The sequence below is a fragment of the Bactrocera tryoni genome, chromosome 1, assembly GCF_016617805.1.
Source record: "Bactrocera tryoni isolate S06 chromosome 1, CSIRO_BtryS06_freeze2, whole genome shotgun sequence".
Taxonomy (NCBI): domain Eukaryota; kingdom Metazoa; phylum Arthropoda; class Insecta; order Diptera; family Tephritidae; genus Bactrocera; species Bactrocera tryoni.
Window position 1 is genome coordinate 38,938,058 of NC_052499.1, and position 15,776 is coordinate 38,953,833.

A 15,776-nucleotide genomic window follows, 5' to 3' on the forward strand; every position below is an offset into this window, starting at 1 on the left:
ACCTTAGTTTAATCGAGAAAAGCAATTTGCCACTTACTAGTTGTCTAAGACGCTTTCGATCGTTTTGTCAAAATTGCAGAAGAACAAATTCGGGTCACTTCGTATGCTATTATTTATTTCTTTAATCTAATGTTCGTGAAAAAACTCAACTACTAGGTTTTATTAGAGCGATTGTATTAGTATTATAATACTCTTGTCAAACGAAAGAGGTTTTAAAAAACTTACAGCTTAAAATGTTTCAAAAAAGGTTGCCACCTTTATAGTGAATTTTTACAATATCGACATAAAATTAAACAGGTTTAAGGGCAAATGTTGACTATGAATATTTTTGACATCTCTATTTACTTGTAATTCAAACAAATATTGACAACAAATGGCAGGTTTTAGAGAAATATTTCGTGTAGTATTTTGTGAATCACATTTTCACGAGTTTTGTAGTCTGGTAACACTTTTATATTATAAAAGTATTACTTTAAATCATCGCAAGATTTTAACAAGTTGGACATCGTTATTGAATTTGTCCATAACATCAAAAATGCAGGTATGTTTGTCCTTTTTTGAAATCGATCTGCCACTCTTCCAAGAAATTCTATTGTGGCTTATGTGCGTATTTGTGAAGTAAAGCGCTCTCTTGATGAACAAGCCCTACTATTTATAACTCTGTCATAACTCTTCTGCTAATAAATAATTAAAGTTTGGACGTAGTAAAATTAAGAGATTGAAAAGATAGCTTATGAGTAAAGAATTTGTCTAACGATGAAACCATGAGCAGAACATATTGTAAAAATGTGATCATGTGATTCGTTCCTCGTTCATAGCATTAAGAAAATAGCCAAAATTACTTAACTACAGCGCTTATCAAAAATAGGAAAGAGGAATAAAATCTCTTGAAGATAATATAATATAGAGCATAGCTTGTTTAAGGAATGTGATCCAAAATTCTTAGGTACTATAATACTCTAAGAGAATCTGTGAACTTGAATAATAATAATTAAGAGCTGTAACTTACCAAAGAAGCAATATATCGCGACATAACTTGAAACGTAAATTCTCTCAACTCAACCTAGCTTCGGAATAGCTCCCAACTCTAAATACACAAGTAAGATTATCAACCGATTTTGCTTATTTCATACATTTTTCCATTAAATGTTTATCAACTGGGATTTGAACCCAAGATCTATGAAATGGTAGTTATGAACTCTTATAATATTTACAGTTCGTGGTAAGATTTATAATATAAATTTATTTAAACGGCTATTTACACATTTTATAATTTTGTTTACAACACTTTCGTATTTACGTTCCTGAACTTCTTGAACCACCCAAGAGTTTAATGTAAGTAATGAAATTGTTCAAGTGAAAAAAGAGTCTGGAAAGGAAATGGCATTTAACTTACTTCACTCTTGACGCGCCTTAATCGAGTTTAACGCTGAAAAAGCAGAATTAATTTTATAGATTTAAGCGTTTTTTACTCAACGCCATAACTTGCAGGATTTATATACTATGTGTATGCAAAAAGTGGGGGAGGAGCAGAGATGAAAAACTGTAAAAGGTGACGGTAATCCCATCTACAACCGCAGTGACACTTTGTTAACACTATCAGGGTAAGAGGCAAAAAGTTCGAAGCATAAAAATAAACACTGTTTTTGTTGCGCTTTTGTTTTTTTGTTTAACAGTGAATGGTTAGCAGTCTTTTTCTCAATCTATTGACAATTTGCTAGTCCTCTTCACCATTTACATAAAAATTTTGCTTTTTGTGTCGTATATAAACCGTTATTTACTATTGAGCTCCCCTCAACTCTTGACAGGTTGCTATCAACGCTTATAAACTGTGAAATGCGAGTTTAAGAAAGTTCGAATTGAAAAAATTAATAAATTATAACATAAAACTGCAAAAACCACGGCACTAATGGGGAGTTGAGAAAAGTTTGCTTTGTGCAAAAGCTGTAATATAAAATAAATGTTTAAAACAAGCAACGCTCAAATTGCACCACTCAGCCACGAGCTTGGAAGTTTTAACCCTAAGAAGAGACTAGACACAAAAAGAAACATTGCTGCGATAAAAAGTGAAACACCGACAGTAAAATGGAAAGTTTACGAGGTAATTGACTTTTATTTATTTCATTGTTGCCAATTGAGCGCGACGAAAGAAAAATGTTCCAACAATGTAAAATAAAAACAAAACAGAAAAAACAGTAAGACAGAGCTAAGTTCGGGCGCCACCGAACATTTTCTACACTTGCAAGAATTAAAAAGTCGGGGAAATGCCTTCGGGTATAAAAGGCTTGTTAGTTGAATGGGGTCCAGGGCAAGTTTTCACCCGATTTCATTCATTCCAAACAAAAATATACACCGTTATTATACCATATAACATGCTCTTCCAATTTTATTACGATATCTCACATATGGGCTGATATATGGAGTATTATGTCACCCAAAAGTTCGGAAATCTTTATTACAGGTATATTGGGTCTTAGGGAAAATTTACTCTATCCAACCCTCTTTTACCACACAGACACACAATTATCATAAAAGTATTCTCTCCAAATTCCAATTATATATCTCACATCTACATTTGTTTGTGAAATAATCAAATGGAATTTCCATCTAGCTCGATTGGTTTTAGGTGCTACGTACAATTGCTAGATGAACAAAAATATTGTACACTGTAGGAACATATTGCAAGAGTATAATAATAAATACACTATAGTGCATTAAGAATATTTGCTTAGAATGAGCATGGACTGTAGACAGTTAGGAAAGTTTTCAAGTTTGCTTAAGCGGAAAGATAGCAAACAAGAAAAAACGTTAACTTCGGCTACACCAAAGCTAATATATCCTTCACAGGTGCATTTCTTTTAGCAATTATGTGTTCAGTTTATATGGAAGCTATATGCTATAGTAATTCGATCTGAACAGTTTTTTCGGAGATTATACAAGGTGCATTCCAAAGTAAACAGGACTTTAAAAGAAAACAGAACAAATGATTTTTTCGGCAAAATCACTTTATTTTATCCAAATAGTCTCCTTCTGCTTCAATACAGCTTTTTGCACGGTCCAAAAGCAAGTCGAACGAGTATTTTAGCTCGTTGCCCGGTATGGTCGCCAGTATGCCGGTGCAAGCCTTTTAATGGCCTCTATGTCTGCATAACGCTTTCCTTTCGTGGGCAAATGAATTTTTCCGAAAAGGAAGAGGTCGCTCGGTGCCATATCAGGTGAATACGAGGAGTGGTTAATGGTTGAATTTCGATTTTTGGTGAAATAATCGGCCACAAGAATGTTGGATTCTGAGCAATTTTTGGTCGTCAGTCAATTTGTGCGGATCAAACCGTGCACACATCTTTCGTAAGCCCAAATGTTGAGTCAAAATGCGAAAATCGATGTTTTGGAGATGTGCATTTCGATTTCCATAAATTTCAATGATACTTTCGGTTAATTTTTGATGAATTCACGCACAGTTTCGATGGAATTTCCGGTGATCACGGATTTTGATTGGCCCACATATTGATGGTCATTTATGTCCGCACGACTACTTTGAAAACGTTGAAATCACTCGTGCACTCTGCTACGGGATAGGCAATCATCGCCATAAACTTGTTTCATCAATTGAAACATTTTGGTAAAAGTTTTACCAATTTTAAAACAAAATTTAATGTTGGCTCTTTGTTCGAAGCTCATTTTCGCACCAATAACACAAACATACTGACACTTAAAACGCTATAACTTCACTTCCAATCTATGAAATGTCATGAAATTCTCACAATCGATAAAGATAGCAGATTCTAACGCACCAGTCGACATTTAGATGTCGCCACCAGGAGGCGCTAGATTTAAAAAGTCCGATTTACTTTGGACCACACCTTGCTTTATTACCTTAAGCAGTATTCCATGTCAAATTTTGTGAAGATACCACGTCAAATGCAAAAGTTTTCATACCAGCACTAGATTCCGATCGTTCAGTTTGTATGGCAGCTATATGCTATAGTTAGCCGATCTGAACAATTCCTTCGAAGATTACATTGTTGCCCTAGAAAATAACCTGTGCCAACTTTTGTGAAGATACATTGTCAAATGTGAAAGTTATCCATACAAGAACTTGACTCCGTTTGTTCAGTTTGTATGGCAGCTATATGTTATAGTGGTCCGATATCGGCAGTTCCGACAAAGAAGCTTCTTAAAGAGAAAATGACGTTTGCAAAATTTCAAAACGATACCTTAAAAACTGAGGAACTAGTTCGTATATATACAGACGGACAGACAGACAGACAGACGAACATAATCAAGTCAACTTAACATACTGATCATTTATATATGTATACACTTTATAGGGTCTCCGACGCTTCCTTCAGGGTCTTAATGTACCCTGTTCAGGGTATAAAAAGTTAAACGAAACTTAAAGTGTCTATTTTAAGCAAGAGTTGTTCTTCCCACAATTTTCAGTTCATAGACAACATGTACATAAGTGCAATTTTAAAAAACTAGGCTAAGTTAGTGTCAGATCCCGAGTGAGGTATCTAATTTGGACTGCTAAAGACAAAAGAGTTAATATTTAAGCATTTCTTTGCGAGCTCGTGTTCTTTACAACTGCCTACGATCCACTTTGGTCTCGCACCAATATTAGTCTTATTATACCTTAAATTACCTGAAGGCAAGATTGCTAAGTTGACGATAGATGCATATACTCGTATTTACAATGATGAGATCCACATCTGCTTGAATAATGTTGCAGTGCTAAGGATGCCTGAAACTAGAGTTGGAGGTGGATAGTTAATAATAATTGATTCTTTCTCCAACTTTTTCCTCAAGTTTTAACACATCGTAAACAAGTTCACTGTTCCTATTCGGCAGCAGGCTGATCCAAGTAGTCGGGAAGGACGCACAGTCACACAGTCTTCTTGGTATCTAAATCTGATCTCCGCAAACACTTCCGCACTCACTATTAGAGAGTGTTTTAATATATGCTACAAAAGGCGGCTGTTAAAATATCGTTATTTGCAATAAGTTAATCCACTTCTAAACTCCTAAACTGCGATTTTGGGTGTTTTTGTGTACATCTCTATGCTGGCTTAGGGTGATTTGAACGAATTTATAACATCCATCCGTCCATTGCAAATAATTCAGACCATTTACTCAACGACTTCTAAAGTTCTTAGGAACTTCCTAGTTTATATTTAGTACAAAGCAGCAAAGGAAAAACGGATTTTGGTTAACCACCTGTTTAATCAAAACACCAAGTGTATCACAGTTGAACACTCAATTTTGAGCTTTAGCAAAGTTTGTAATTACTTGTTGGCCTTCTTCTAAGAGGGTTCCACTAATATTATGTATACGCCTAGAAATATTTATTGGACTTACTAATATTTGAGGAGCGGGCCAAAGCTTTCATTATTGTTGCTAGCCAAAATTTTCACACCAGCAACCAAACAATAAAAACAAAAAAGTAAGACTAAAAAACAACGCTCCTTAACCAAGGCACAATGACTTACTAATTGCATTCAACGGGAGTAACCACAGCCAACACATACACTTAGGAAACCTGTTCAAGTGCGTCTGTATGTAGGCGTAATATCAAATTATATAATGCATGTACTGGGATCTGCAAGGCGTTTGTGTTAAGCAGAGGAAATTTATTTGAGTATTTAGTCTAAATATATAACTTTCTGTGAATATATATGTATATGTATATATATATGTATATATACATATCTATTTATTTTAGGGTGGCCGTTTTTACCCAAGTGGATTTTTAAACATTGAAAGAAGAAGCATTGAAATTGTATAAAACATTGATCTTGAAAATATTATGTTCTGTTATAAAATCTTCCGCTCTACATAAAACAGGTCTTAATGATTTTTTCCATAAAACCACTACTTTAAGAAATGTATTCATATAGTGCGAGTACCATGGCGTATGAGTAACACAGAATTTAAAATACACTTTTAGCAATACTTGGTACATTTGATGAATAAGTTTAATTGCATATAACTTCTAAAGAGTTTTTTTTATGAAAAAAATCACCAAAATCTTTTTTGTAGAGCGGAAGATTTTGTATTAGAATATTGTCACTTCAAACTTGTTTTTTTATTTCAAGATTAGAAGATGTAATGCAAAAAGTCAAAAATTCTCGCTTGCTTACCCTACTTTAGTGCCAAACGAAAAAGTTCTGGCGACATTTGCAAGCAAAAGAAGATTAACTTGGGAAATAACGGACACCCTAATATACATACATATACATATTCTATGTACATGGTAAATTCATTACGTATTCGCCGACTCATAACAATTATATGCTCAAATTAATTTGAATTATAGTAGCCATTCAGAGCCTAAGCGATAGTGTTTGTGCAAAAGTATACATACATACATATGTAGGATAATTATCATTGCTTTAGGAATATACATATACATATGTAAGAGCAAGTGCGCACTAGTGTGACTTTCTCCTGATTTTTGCTTTCTCTGCATAATCAAGCATTCTTGGCTGACATCACCCTCTACTCCTCTCTCCACCAATGCCCTGTTGTAATAAATAATATTATTGTAACAATTACTGCATGTGGGCGTACCAATGGATTTGCAGCTTAACCTGTTACAGCTCCACAAATCTGAAAGTTTTAGTGAGAGCTAAGCATGAAACCCGAACTATTTGTCTACAACCAATAGTAGTTTGACTCGCATCAAAATATTTATAGAAATAGAATGACCTTCATGTTAATAATATATTACAGAATAACGATGCGAGTGGGTCTAGGTACTCTTAGAGAACTTCGACTTCGACAGATCTAACAACTGATGTTGACACACAATTTCAAGAATCCTATAAACGCCTGAAATAAGAACATACAGACTTTTAGATGTACAGTAAAATCTTTTTTACACTATTTTGAAATAACACGGTTCGTCAAGAAGAAATTTTAAATTTTTTTACACGTTATTTTTTATTTAACACGAATTAATAAAAAAAATTTAATGTTTTACATGATCTGCAAATTACATAATCGAAATTGTTAATAACTTTTCAAAAGCTAAAATTGTATTAGATTTAATAACTTAGAAAATTGCAATAAGTAATTTTATTTTATTTTATTTTTCAGTGCCCTTATTAATACAATAGCATTTTCAGATTTCATTAGAAACGAAAATAAAAATTCTAGACTCTAAGAAATGGTGAAGGCAGAGCTTTTGCTTTAAACGAAAATGAGAGTTACAATCAGTAATTTCTGGGTCAGCATTTAGTTCCAAAACAACTTCTTATAGTCGAGAATGTACTTTAGAGAAGACTGGAAAACATATGGTGTTATGGACTGAAGATTTACAGGGAAAAAAATTTCTATAGACGCGAAGATTGTTAAAGAGAAAGCACTTAGAATATACAAACAACTTCTGGAGTATCCCATCAGGGAACTAATAAAATCGCTTTCAATGCAAGTCATGAATGGTTGACAGGTTTTCTCAAAAGACATGATTTTCACAATGTAAAAATTCAAGGAGAATTGGCATCAGCACACGAAATTGCTACAATAAAACTATCCGGATCAACTAGCAAACGTAATTCAAGAGGGCAGATATATGTAAGTACTCCAGATCAAATATTTAATGCCGACGAAACGGCATTGTTTTGGAAGCAAATGCCAAAAGGAACATTTATAACAAAATCTCAAAAGACAGCTGGTGGCTTTAAAGCAGCCAAAGATCGGTTGACCCTCTTGCTTTGCAGTAACGCATCTGGCGATAAAATGTTGAAGCCACTCTTAACCGTCAAATCCCTTATGCCAAGAGCTTTAAAAGGTAAGGACATTAAATAACTTCCAGTTCATGTTATAGCGAATAAATAGGCATGGATTACGTATACATGGATAATCTATTTAAAGATTGGTTTAATAACTGTATTTGTTCCTGAAGTCCAGAAATATATGACACAAAAAGGTTGGGAATACAAAATACTTTTGCTTGTTGATAATGCACTTAGTGCTGGTACATTCGAATATTTTGTTGCTGTTTTTGCCGCCTAATACCACTTCTCTGATTCAGCTACTCGATATGGGTATTATAGAAGCATATAAATGTACTACAAACAAGCAAACGTTAAGATATATTTTAGATTCAGTGGATGAAAACAATTTTAATGTTATGGAAGAATGGAAAAATTTTAATATTTTGCGGCAATCAACTTTAAACGCTTGTTGGAAAAGCATTTTACAAGCTTTCGTGCAAAGTGGAACTTCAGTGGTGCAAAGATCAGAAATTTGTTCTGATTTATCAATGAAAATAAAGCCATAGAAAGATGAATTGTTTTGTTTTATTATTACTTAATGGGGTTTAATATCACTTTTTATAGGAAAATATTCGAACTTTTTTCGTTTCATACGATTTTTTAAGGTTTTCGAACAGATCCCCAAATTTACATATGAATCGTGTATTTTTTACACGATTTTGATTTACACGGGTTTCTTAGGAACTAACCTACCGTGTAAAAACAGATCTTACTGTATGTAAATGTTGACAATGTCACTTGAAGAGTCATTATATTGAAAGATACTTCATCTGTGTGGAAGAAAACACGACAACCGGTTTATGAAAATGAATGGCTTACATTATATTACAATGAGCGTTTTATTGTTGTTTTTAATTTTGATCGCGTTCTTATATAGAATGCAGACCACGCACTTATTTCATCTTTAATATTCACATTTAATATCACATTCCGAATCTCTATTGAGCGACTTCTTCAATCAACTTCTGGAGTAAATAATTCGAGCTGCAGATCTGAACAGAGAAGGTACAATCTTCTACAAGAGTGTACAGCTGCTGGCGAACCCCGGTGACATCCATTCCATTGGCCATAACCACCACACCGTTAATTTTCTTTTCTCCAGGTTGGATAAAGAAGCGAAGCAATTAGGCGTTAGCGAAGAAAAGAAAGACGAAATATTTTCTGTCATCATACAAACAGTCGTCGCACTCACGACTTGGTTCCCATGTCCTCACTGTTGACAGTTATAACTTCCCAGTCGTAGATAATTTCGTCTATCTAGGCACCAGTATTTATAGCAACAGCAACGTCAACGCAGAACATCTCTTGTCCACAGGCGCTACTTCGAACTGAGTAGGCAATTGAGAAGTAAGAGACAGCGGCTGCGCTGGCTAGGTCATGTCGTCCGAATGGATGAAAACATTCCAGCTCATTCAACGCAGTACCCGCCGGGTAAAGCAGAGGAAGAGGAAGACCTCCACTCCATTGGAAAGATCAGGTGGAAAAGAAGAAATGACAAAAATATACCAAAAACAGGTTATTAAGGTGAATTCGTTATCAAGAAACCGTCGGTGGACCACAATACTACATGTGGTTGAAATGTAAAGGATATATTTAATGCCAAACTTAATTATACTCATAAAAGCACCAAATTGTATGTAAAATAGTAAAATGTAAGCATTTCTGCATAATTCCAGTTGGATTTTCACAACAACTTTATTTATTCAACAACTAGACACATGCTATCATTACCAAGAATTATTAAGAACCATTTCAAAGGAGATATTGCAAACTCACCTTATATTTCCACATTCATGCCAGTGTGAATGTAGCTCCACAAGGTTATAATTAGAATTCTTCCAACTTGTTCTACATAAATTTATCTCGTTAGTCCAAGTTTTACAAAGAAAAGGCAAGATCAAAAATTGATGACATCTTTCTATTGTGCACAAGTTTATATGTACATACATGTGTGTGTATGCAAATACGAAATGACCCTATGGTCACAAAGGTTCAATTCATCTTTTTGCATACATATTATTAATTATAAAATACTCAAATATGCATTGGCCTAGGTGAAGTGACAATACAATAACCGAAAACTTTTCTCAAAACACTGGAAGACTAATCAAATTTTCAGCTGGAAACTAGAACAATATTCGTTAGGGTTCCAAGCAAGGCGGGCTGAAAGTTTATTTATGCAAGTAAACTGTTTTGCAACTACGTATGTAAGGGTGTGCGCATACAGGCATACATATGTATGTACGTACAGCCCTGAAGCTTGCACGAAATTACACACGCACACCAACGATGATTCTTAAAATAACCATTGTAGTTGTTTTTGTGCAAATCTTTTGCAAATGCGATTCGTAGACCACCGAAGCAGAAGCAAATTGGACCAAGGAAGTGCGTTAGGTTAAAGAAAAGTCATAAACAATGTACTTGTATACGCGCATGTGTGTGAAGCAAAAGTTTTGCACCAGCAGCCGTCAAGTTGGAGACAAACGCACACACTCATGCTAAACCCAGAAGTTTAAATTAACTTATGGTTTTTAGAGCCACTCAACCCACAGTAGGGTGCGAAGGAGTCATAACACCGCAACAGTGCAGACATGCTACACACGCACATGCATACATATGTACATACATAGTATATAAGTAAACTAAATTTTGAGAAAATCTTATATTTGTATTTATTTTGCCTCTACAACAATAAATAGCAGTGTGAGAAGAGGCCCGGCCGCTTAAGTAAATAAATAGCGATTTGTTCGTTTGTAGATGCGCGTGATCCCAATCGTGCAATCGCGACGGTTAAATAAATTCTCTAATTCGGTAAACTCACTTTAAGCTGCAAATGTTAGAATTATTTTTTCTTCACAAAGTCGAAATAGTTGCTTTAATCTTCCATACTTTAAACTTGCACGAAACTTTTTTACCTGAACAAAGATCCGCTCGCAGACGAAAATAGCAAACAGTGAAAGGATAAACATCATGACCGCCGTCGCGTGTAAAAACTACAACTCTTCGTACATAAAGTGCTTCCTTCTGTGTATTTTCTTTGCTAATTTCTTACTAAATATTTAAGTTGTGTTGTTTCCTGCATTTCTACTTCAAGCACTTTCGATGTTTACTAAGTGCTTTCGCTGCTATACTCTACAGACGTACATACATATGTACGAGTGTGTATACATTTAAGGTATAAATGTATGTGTGTACGAAAACTATTACTTGTACTTACTGCCATCGCTGTGAGCTACACCCTCGCGCAACAGGAAGTACCGCAGGCCCTCCATTGTGTAAGTTTTGGCTGCCGCAACCGGATCCACCACGTTTTGCTTACTTTTCGACATTTTTTGCCCGTCCACTGTCCAGTGGGAGTGCACGAATAGCTGTTGTGGCGGTTCCAAGCCTGCAACAGAAAAAAATTTAATAATCTCATCAAGTTGAAAACTTAAGCATCTCAGCGAATTAAGTATAATATGTAAACCAAAGTGGGATAATTAACTGTAAATACATTATGTTGGGAAAAATGTTCAAAGTCAACAATAGCTAACTTTTATACCCGTAATCCGATTGGTTAACTACTCTAACTTGTATTTTTTGGGCGCCTGGACTTTTGGAGCAATATACTAAATATATACTTCTTTAGCGGAGTACACAGCAACATACATACGACCGAATCATCAAGGAAAACATACATATTTCCACTATTATCTCTTTCTAAAGCCAACATCACACGCTATCATGGTTTTTGTCATAAAAATTTTTCATTTCTGGCCCACTTGGGTCACAGTGCCTTAAATAAAACGTGTCACGTTTTCTCTAGGTTTAACTAATGAACTGATTTTAGTAAAATTTAGCACACTCTGGGTGTGTTTATATCTCAATTATATTAGAAGAAAAGCAATAATAAACAAGTAAGAAAGGGCTAAATTCGGGTGCAACCGAACATTTCATACTCTTGCAATTTACAGGAATGAAAGCCAGGGAAATACGTTAAGGTGTTAAGAGTCAACTACAAGATCGGAATTGAAGCAATTTTAGACATACATATATATACTATTCAAAGGGGTTTTCAATAGGGACACTACAAAAGTAGACCGATAGAGACAGCAAACGATGCCATATTTTTCCCCACTCTCTTGTCATTTCTTTTCAGTAAGGTTTGCCATTTCATCATAGAAAGATATACGATCCAACTAGTCGAAATTATTAAAATTGAGTACCGAAATTCGAAGTCAGTGGATTTAACTTTAAGAGCTGTCCCACATATTCCCCTTTAAATTTGATGTTACCACGTTTTTTCTTTAAAAAGAACGTAGGGAACTTCGATATAAATCACCCTATATATTTTAATAAAAGAATCGCATGACTAAATCTGTTATATGTATTTAGCTGAATGAAACAAGGCGGTTTTTTCTGGACTCGAGTCTCGATTTTTATACAAGAAATAACATTTTCGTCCTTATTTGTATACAAGTTAATGTATTAAGGATCATGGTTAAGGTTATTATAATACTATTTAATATATGACCAGGGCCGTAGAACCAGATTTCGGAGGCACAGGGTGAGGGCACCTGCTCCATCGATTTTTTCATATTATATTTTATTTATTTTGAGACAAAATTACTTTCATTTAGTCATTCATAGATACATTTTTGTTGAAATTACATGTGCTCAAGTACATACATATGTAAATGATAACTCGTATAAAACATCCTGAAGAAACTTTGATGCTGATCTCAAAAAACATTATTTTTCAATTGATGATGATCGTTGAGAAGTTTAATTTTAAATTATAACATGACAGCAAATATTATTATGAAATATAGTAATTCATGATGGGAACAATTGTTACACATGTAGCTCAAGATCCGACCTTCAGCTTTCTTTCTCACTAACTACCCAGACTTTATAGCTTAAAAACGAACAAACAATAACGCCTATTTCTATTACAAAATCATTTTATCATCATCACTTGATTTTTTGAGTCCAGAATACGCATATCAAACAAAACTTAATATGAGTTAAAACTTGACATTTTACTAAGTTTTATGTGGTAAATAACACTGCAAAAATCCACTTGTTTTTTGTGACAGGAACAGACAGAACAAAGTGTTTATTATGTAAAAATTGCCATAAAAGCAGAAAATAGCTACAGATTTCTTCTATCACCTATAGGTTTTTTGCAAAGAGAATTGTTGTTTAAAAAGAAAAACAGCGATAGATATATTATTGCTATATTATGTTATTAACCAAAGTGTACCTTAAAATGTTACTGTCGATGTTTTTCGGCGATATTTAGTTTTTGCAGTATCCCTTAACAATATCCAGCAGTAATCGGCAAGCAAACTGGCACTCCACTTACCATGGTACCGTTTCTCCATAGCAGAAATGCCTTGGAGGAACCGTTCCCCATGTTTGTCACTTACGGTCTCTAAATTTTCGGATAAAAATCCATATGGGAGTCCAGAAAGTGATTTTAAGGGACATGTTGCAACCCATTTTTTTATAGGCAGTAAGTAGTTCAGTCACAAGATCTTTGTAATTGTCAGCTTTCACATTTCCAAGACAATTTTTAACAACGCTTTTAAAGGCACTCCAGACTCGTATTTCAGTTTCATTGAGCATTTCTTCAAATGCTTCATTTTTCATTAGTTCTCTTATTTGCGGACCCACAAATATGCCTTCCTGAATTTTTGCTTCATTGACTCTTGGAAATTTTTGTTTCAGATACAAGAACCCTCTTCCATTTCTGTCCATTGCCTTAACAAAACCCATTAATTAAATCCAATTTAAAAGGAAAGGTGGTAGTAATACCGTTTAGGGATCAACTAGAGGTTCATTGGTAACGTTTTTTGTACCGAAGTGAGTGCCTGACGTACTGGCCACTGCTCGGAGTGGCCATGTGAATTTGCTGAATAGCCAGAAGTTACACGAAGGTAAATCAGGCAAATGCGGTGGTTGCGGCGTGATATTAGTTGAAAATGTAGCGAAATTATCAGAAATAACCAATGCAGTATGAGATGGTGCATTATCGCACTTCTTTGTTCAATAAATTCAGACTTAGTAAAAATTGAAGAATTCACTTTTAGGGCCTAACAAAACGACGCGTATCTCAAATAGTAATGAATATTTCGACGTGAAATTCAGGATAGATGTCACTAAAATTACTACCAACTTACAAAAAACAAAAATTTGCCGATTCGAAAAACACGCGAAGGACAAATTAATTCATCTTTCAATTTGAGCACAGTAGTATTGTAAAATCTAAAGCCGCAGGTTACAGAATATCTGTGGGTGATAGAAAAATTCTGTTTTCAGATTTGACATCAGGATATCAAACTGCTTTAGAAGCACCTAAGAATTGTCATGTCACAACTTATGTGTCTACCAGTGTAATCTTTGTATTGCAGTCCCTATGGTTGGTTTTATTATAAGGATCTAAAGCCTTCATGAAACTGCTTATGTTTGTTGCTCTTGATATTAGGTACACTGATATAGAAATTGTGCTTAAAAATAAAAGCTAATACCCTAATAAAAAATACTGATTTACCGATACAATTTTAAGTCTTTACAGTGACATAATTTCCTAAGCGTGATAAATTTTCAATTATTGTTCCGTTACCTGCAGCAATAAGAAATGCGGGCCAATAAATGCCATGGAATTTCAAAATATCTTTTCCGATCACTTGTACGCTGGGTGGCCACCATCTTCGATACTAAAATAAAACAAATACATGAGAATTAACAATGAATATACACTACTATGAACAAAATATAGTAGGACTTATAATTTTAAAATTCTCAATATATTCTTCAAATTCTATGTCGCCTCCCTCAGCAATCCCCCTTGGCCTCAATGCACATGTGCCAACGTTTTTTCCAATTCTCGAAACAGTTGTTAAAGTGATTTTCGAAATAGCCTTCAACGCGCGTAGCGATTCATATTTCATGTCTTCAATTGACTCAAAACGGTTTCCCCGCAGCGTTAATTTGAGTTTGCTGAATAGCCAGAAGTCACATGGTGCTAAATCAAGCGAATAGGATGGTAGCGGCACGATATTGGTTGACAGTTTGGTGATAAACTCACTAAGAATCAATGCAGTATGTGACGGTGCATTATCGTGGTGCAACAACCAAAGATTGCAGCCTATTCATCTTTGCCACCATATTTGGTCGATTGATCGTTCCGGGTCGCAAGCAAAATCCAGGACTCATCGCAAGTAATAATACTGTACACTAATAATATCCTGGTAGTTGGAAAGCAGTGTTTTACTGTCGTTAACGCGACCGTTTCTCGAACAAATTGAGTGGTTTTGGAACCAGTCGTGCTTTCACTTTTCTTATGATATACATATATAAGTATCTTATCAATTATCCTTACAATAAAATTTCACTCATCGTTAAAATCGCCGAATGCACTTAATGTACTTCACAAAGACAAGCGTATACTAAACTGATTATTTTGATGTGACATTTTGCACAGATGTTTTCGCGCTAAATTTAAATTGAAAAGTCTTACTATTTTTGCCCAATGTACAAAGATAGGATTATGAGACAACTTCACTCACCTTTTCATCGGGATATCCAGCAGAAGTTAAATAATTTATGAGAGCATCTAACCACACATAGACCGTTTGCGATTGATCATCTGGCACTGGAATAGCCCAATGCACACGATTTGCAGGACGTGAAACGGAAACATCTGGCAGTGGTTCACTTAACATATCCAAAAGAATCTTTTCAAATTTAGCAGGACGTATGCGGCCACCCTGTTTAACCCAGTAGAGCACCTCATCTTGCAAGGCTGACAAACGAAACATGTAATTTGTTTCCTCTGTCCATTCAACAGGATGACCAGACTCGAGAGAAAAGCGCGCACCAGTCGGCGAGTCTAAGCGCAATTGAGAATCTGTAAGGAAAGTCTCATCAGATATACAGTACCAACCACTGTAAGCGGCAGAATAAATATGACCACGTGTGTGCAGGGTGCGCTGGAAGTGAAAATCATTGATTATT

The 15,776-nt window shown here is 34.9% G+C and overlaps 1 protein-coding gene across 1 annotated transcript in view; it reads right to left on the reverse strand.

The window, feature by feature from the left end:
* Nucleotides 1-15,776, reverse strand: part of LOC120782656 (methionine--tRNA ligase, mitochondrial) — a 41,059-nt gene that overhangs the window by 24,726 nt on the left and 557 nt on the right. Inside the window, exons 3-5 of the mRNA XM_040115029.1 lie at nucleotides 15,329-15,751; nucleotides 14,383-14,476; nucleotides 10,993-11,163 (exon numbers count right to left, since the gene is read on the reverse strand). Of these exons, the coding sequence (XP_039970963.1) occupies nucleotides 10,993-11,163; nucleotides 14,383-14,476; nucleotides 15,329-15,751 (688 nt within the window). The remainder of the gene's footprint in view (nucleotides 1-10,992; nucleotides 11,164-14,382; nucleotides 14,477-15,328; nucleotides 15,752-15,776) is intronic.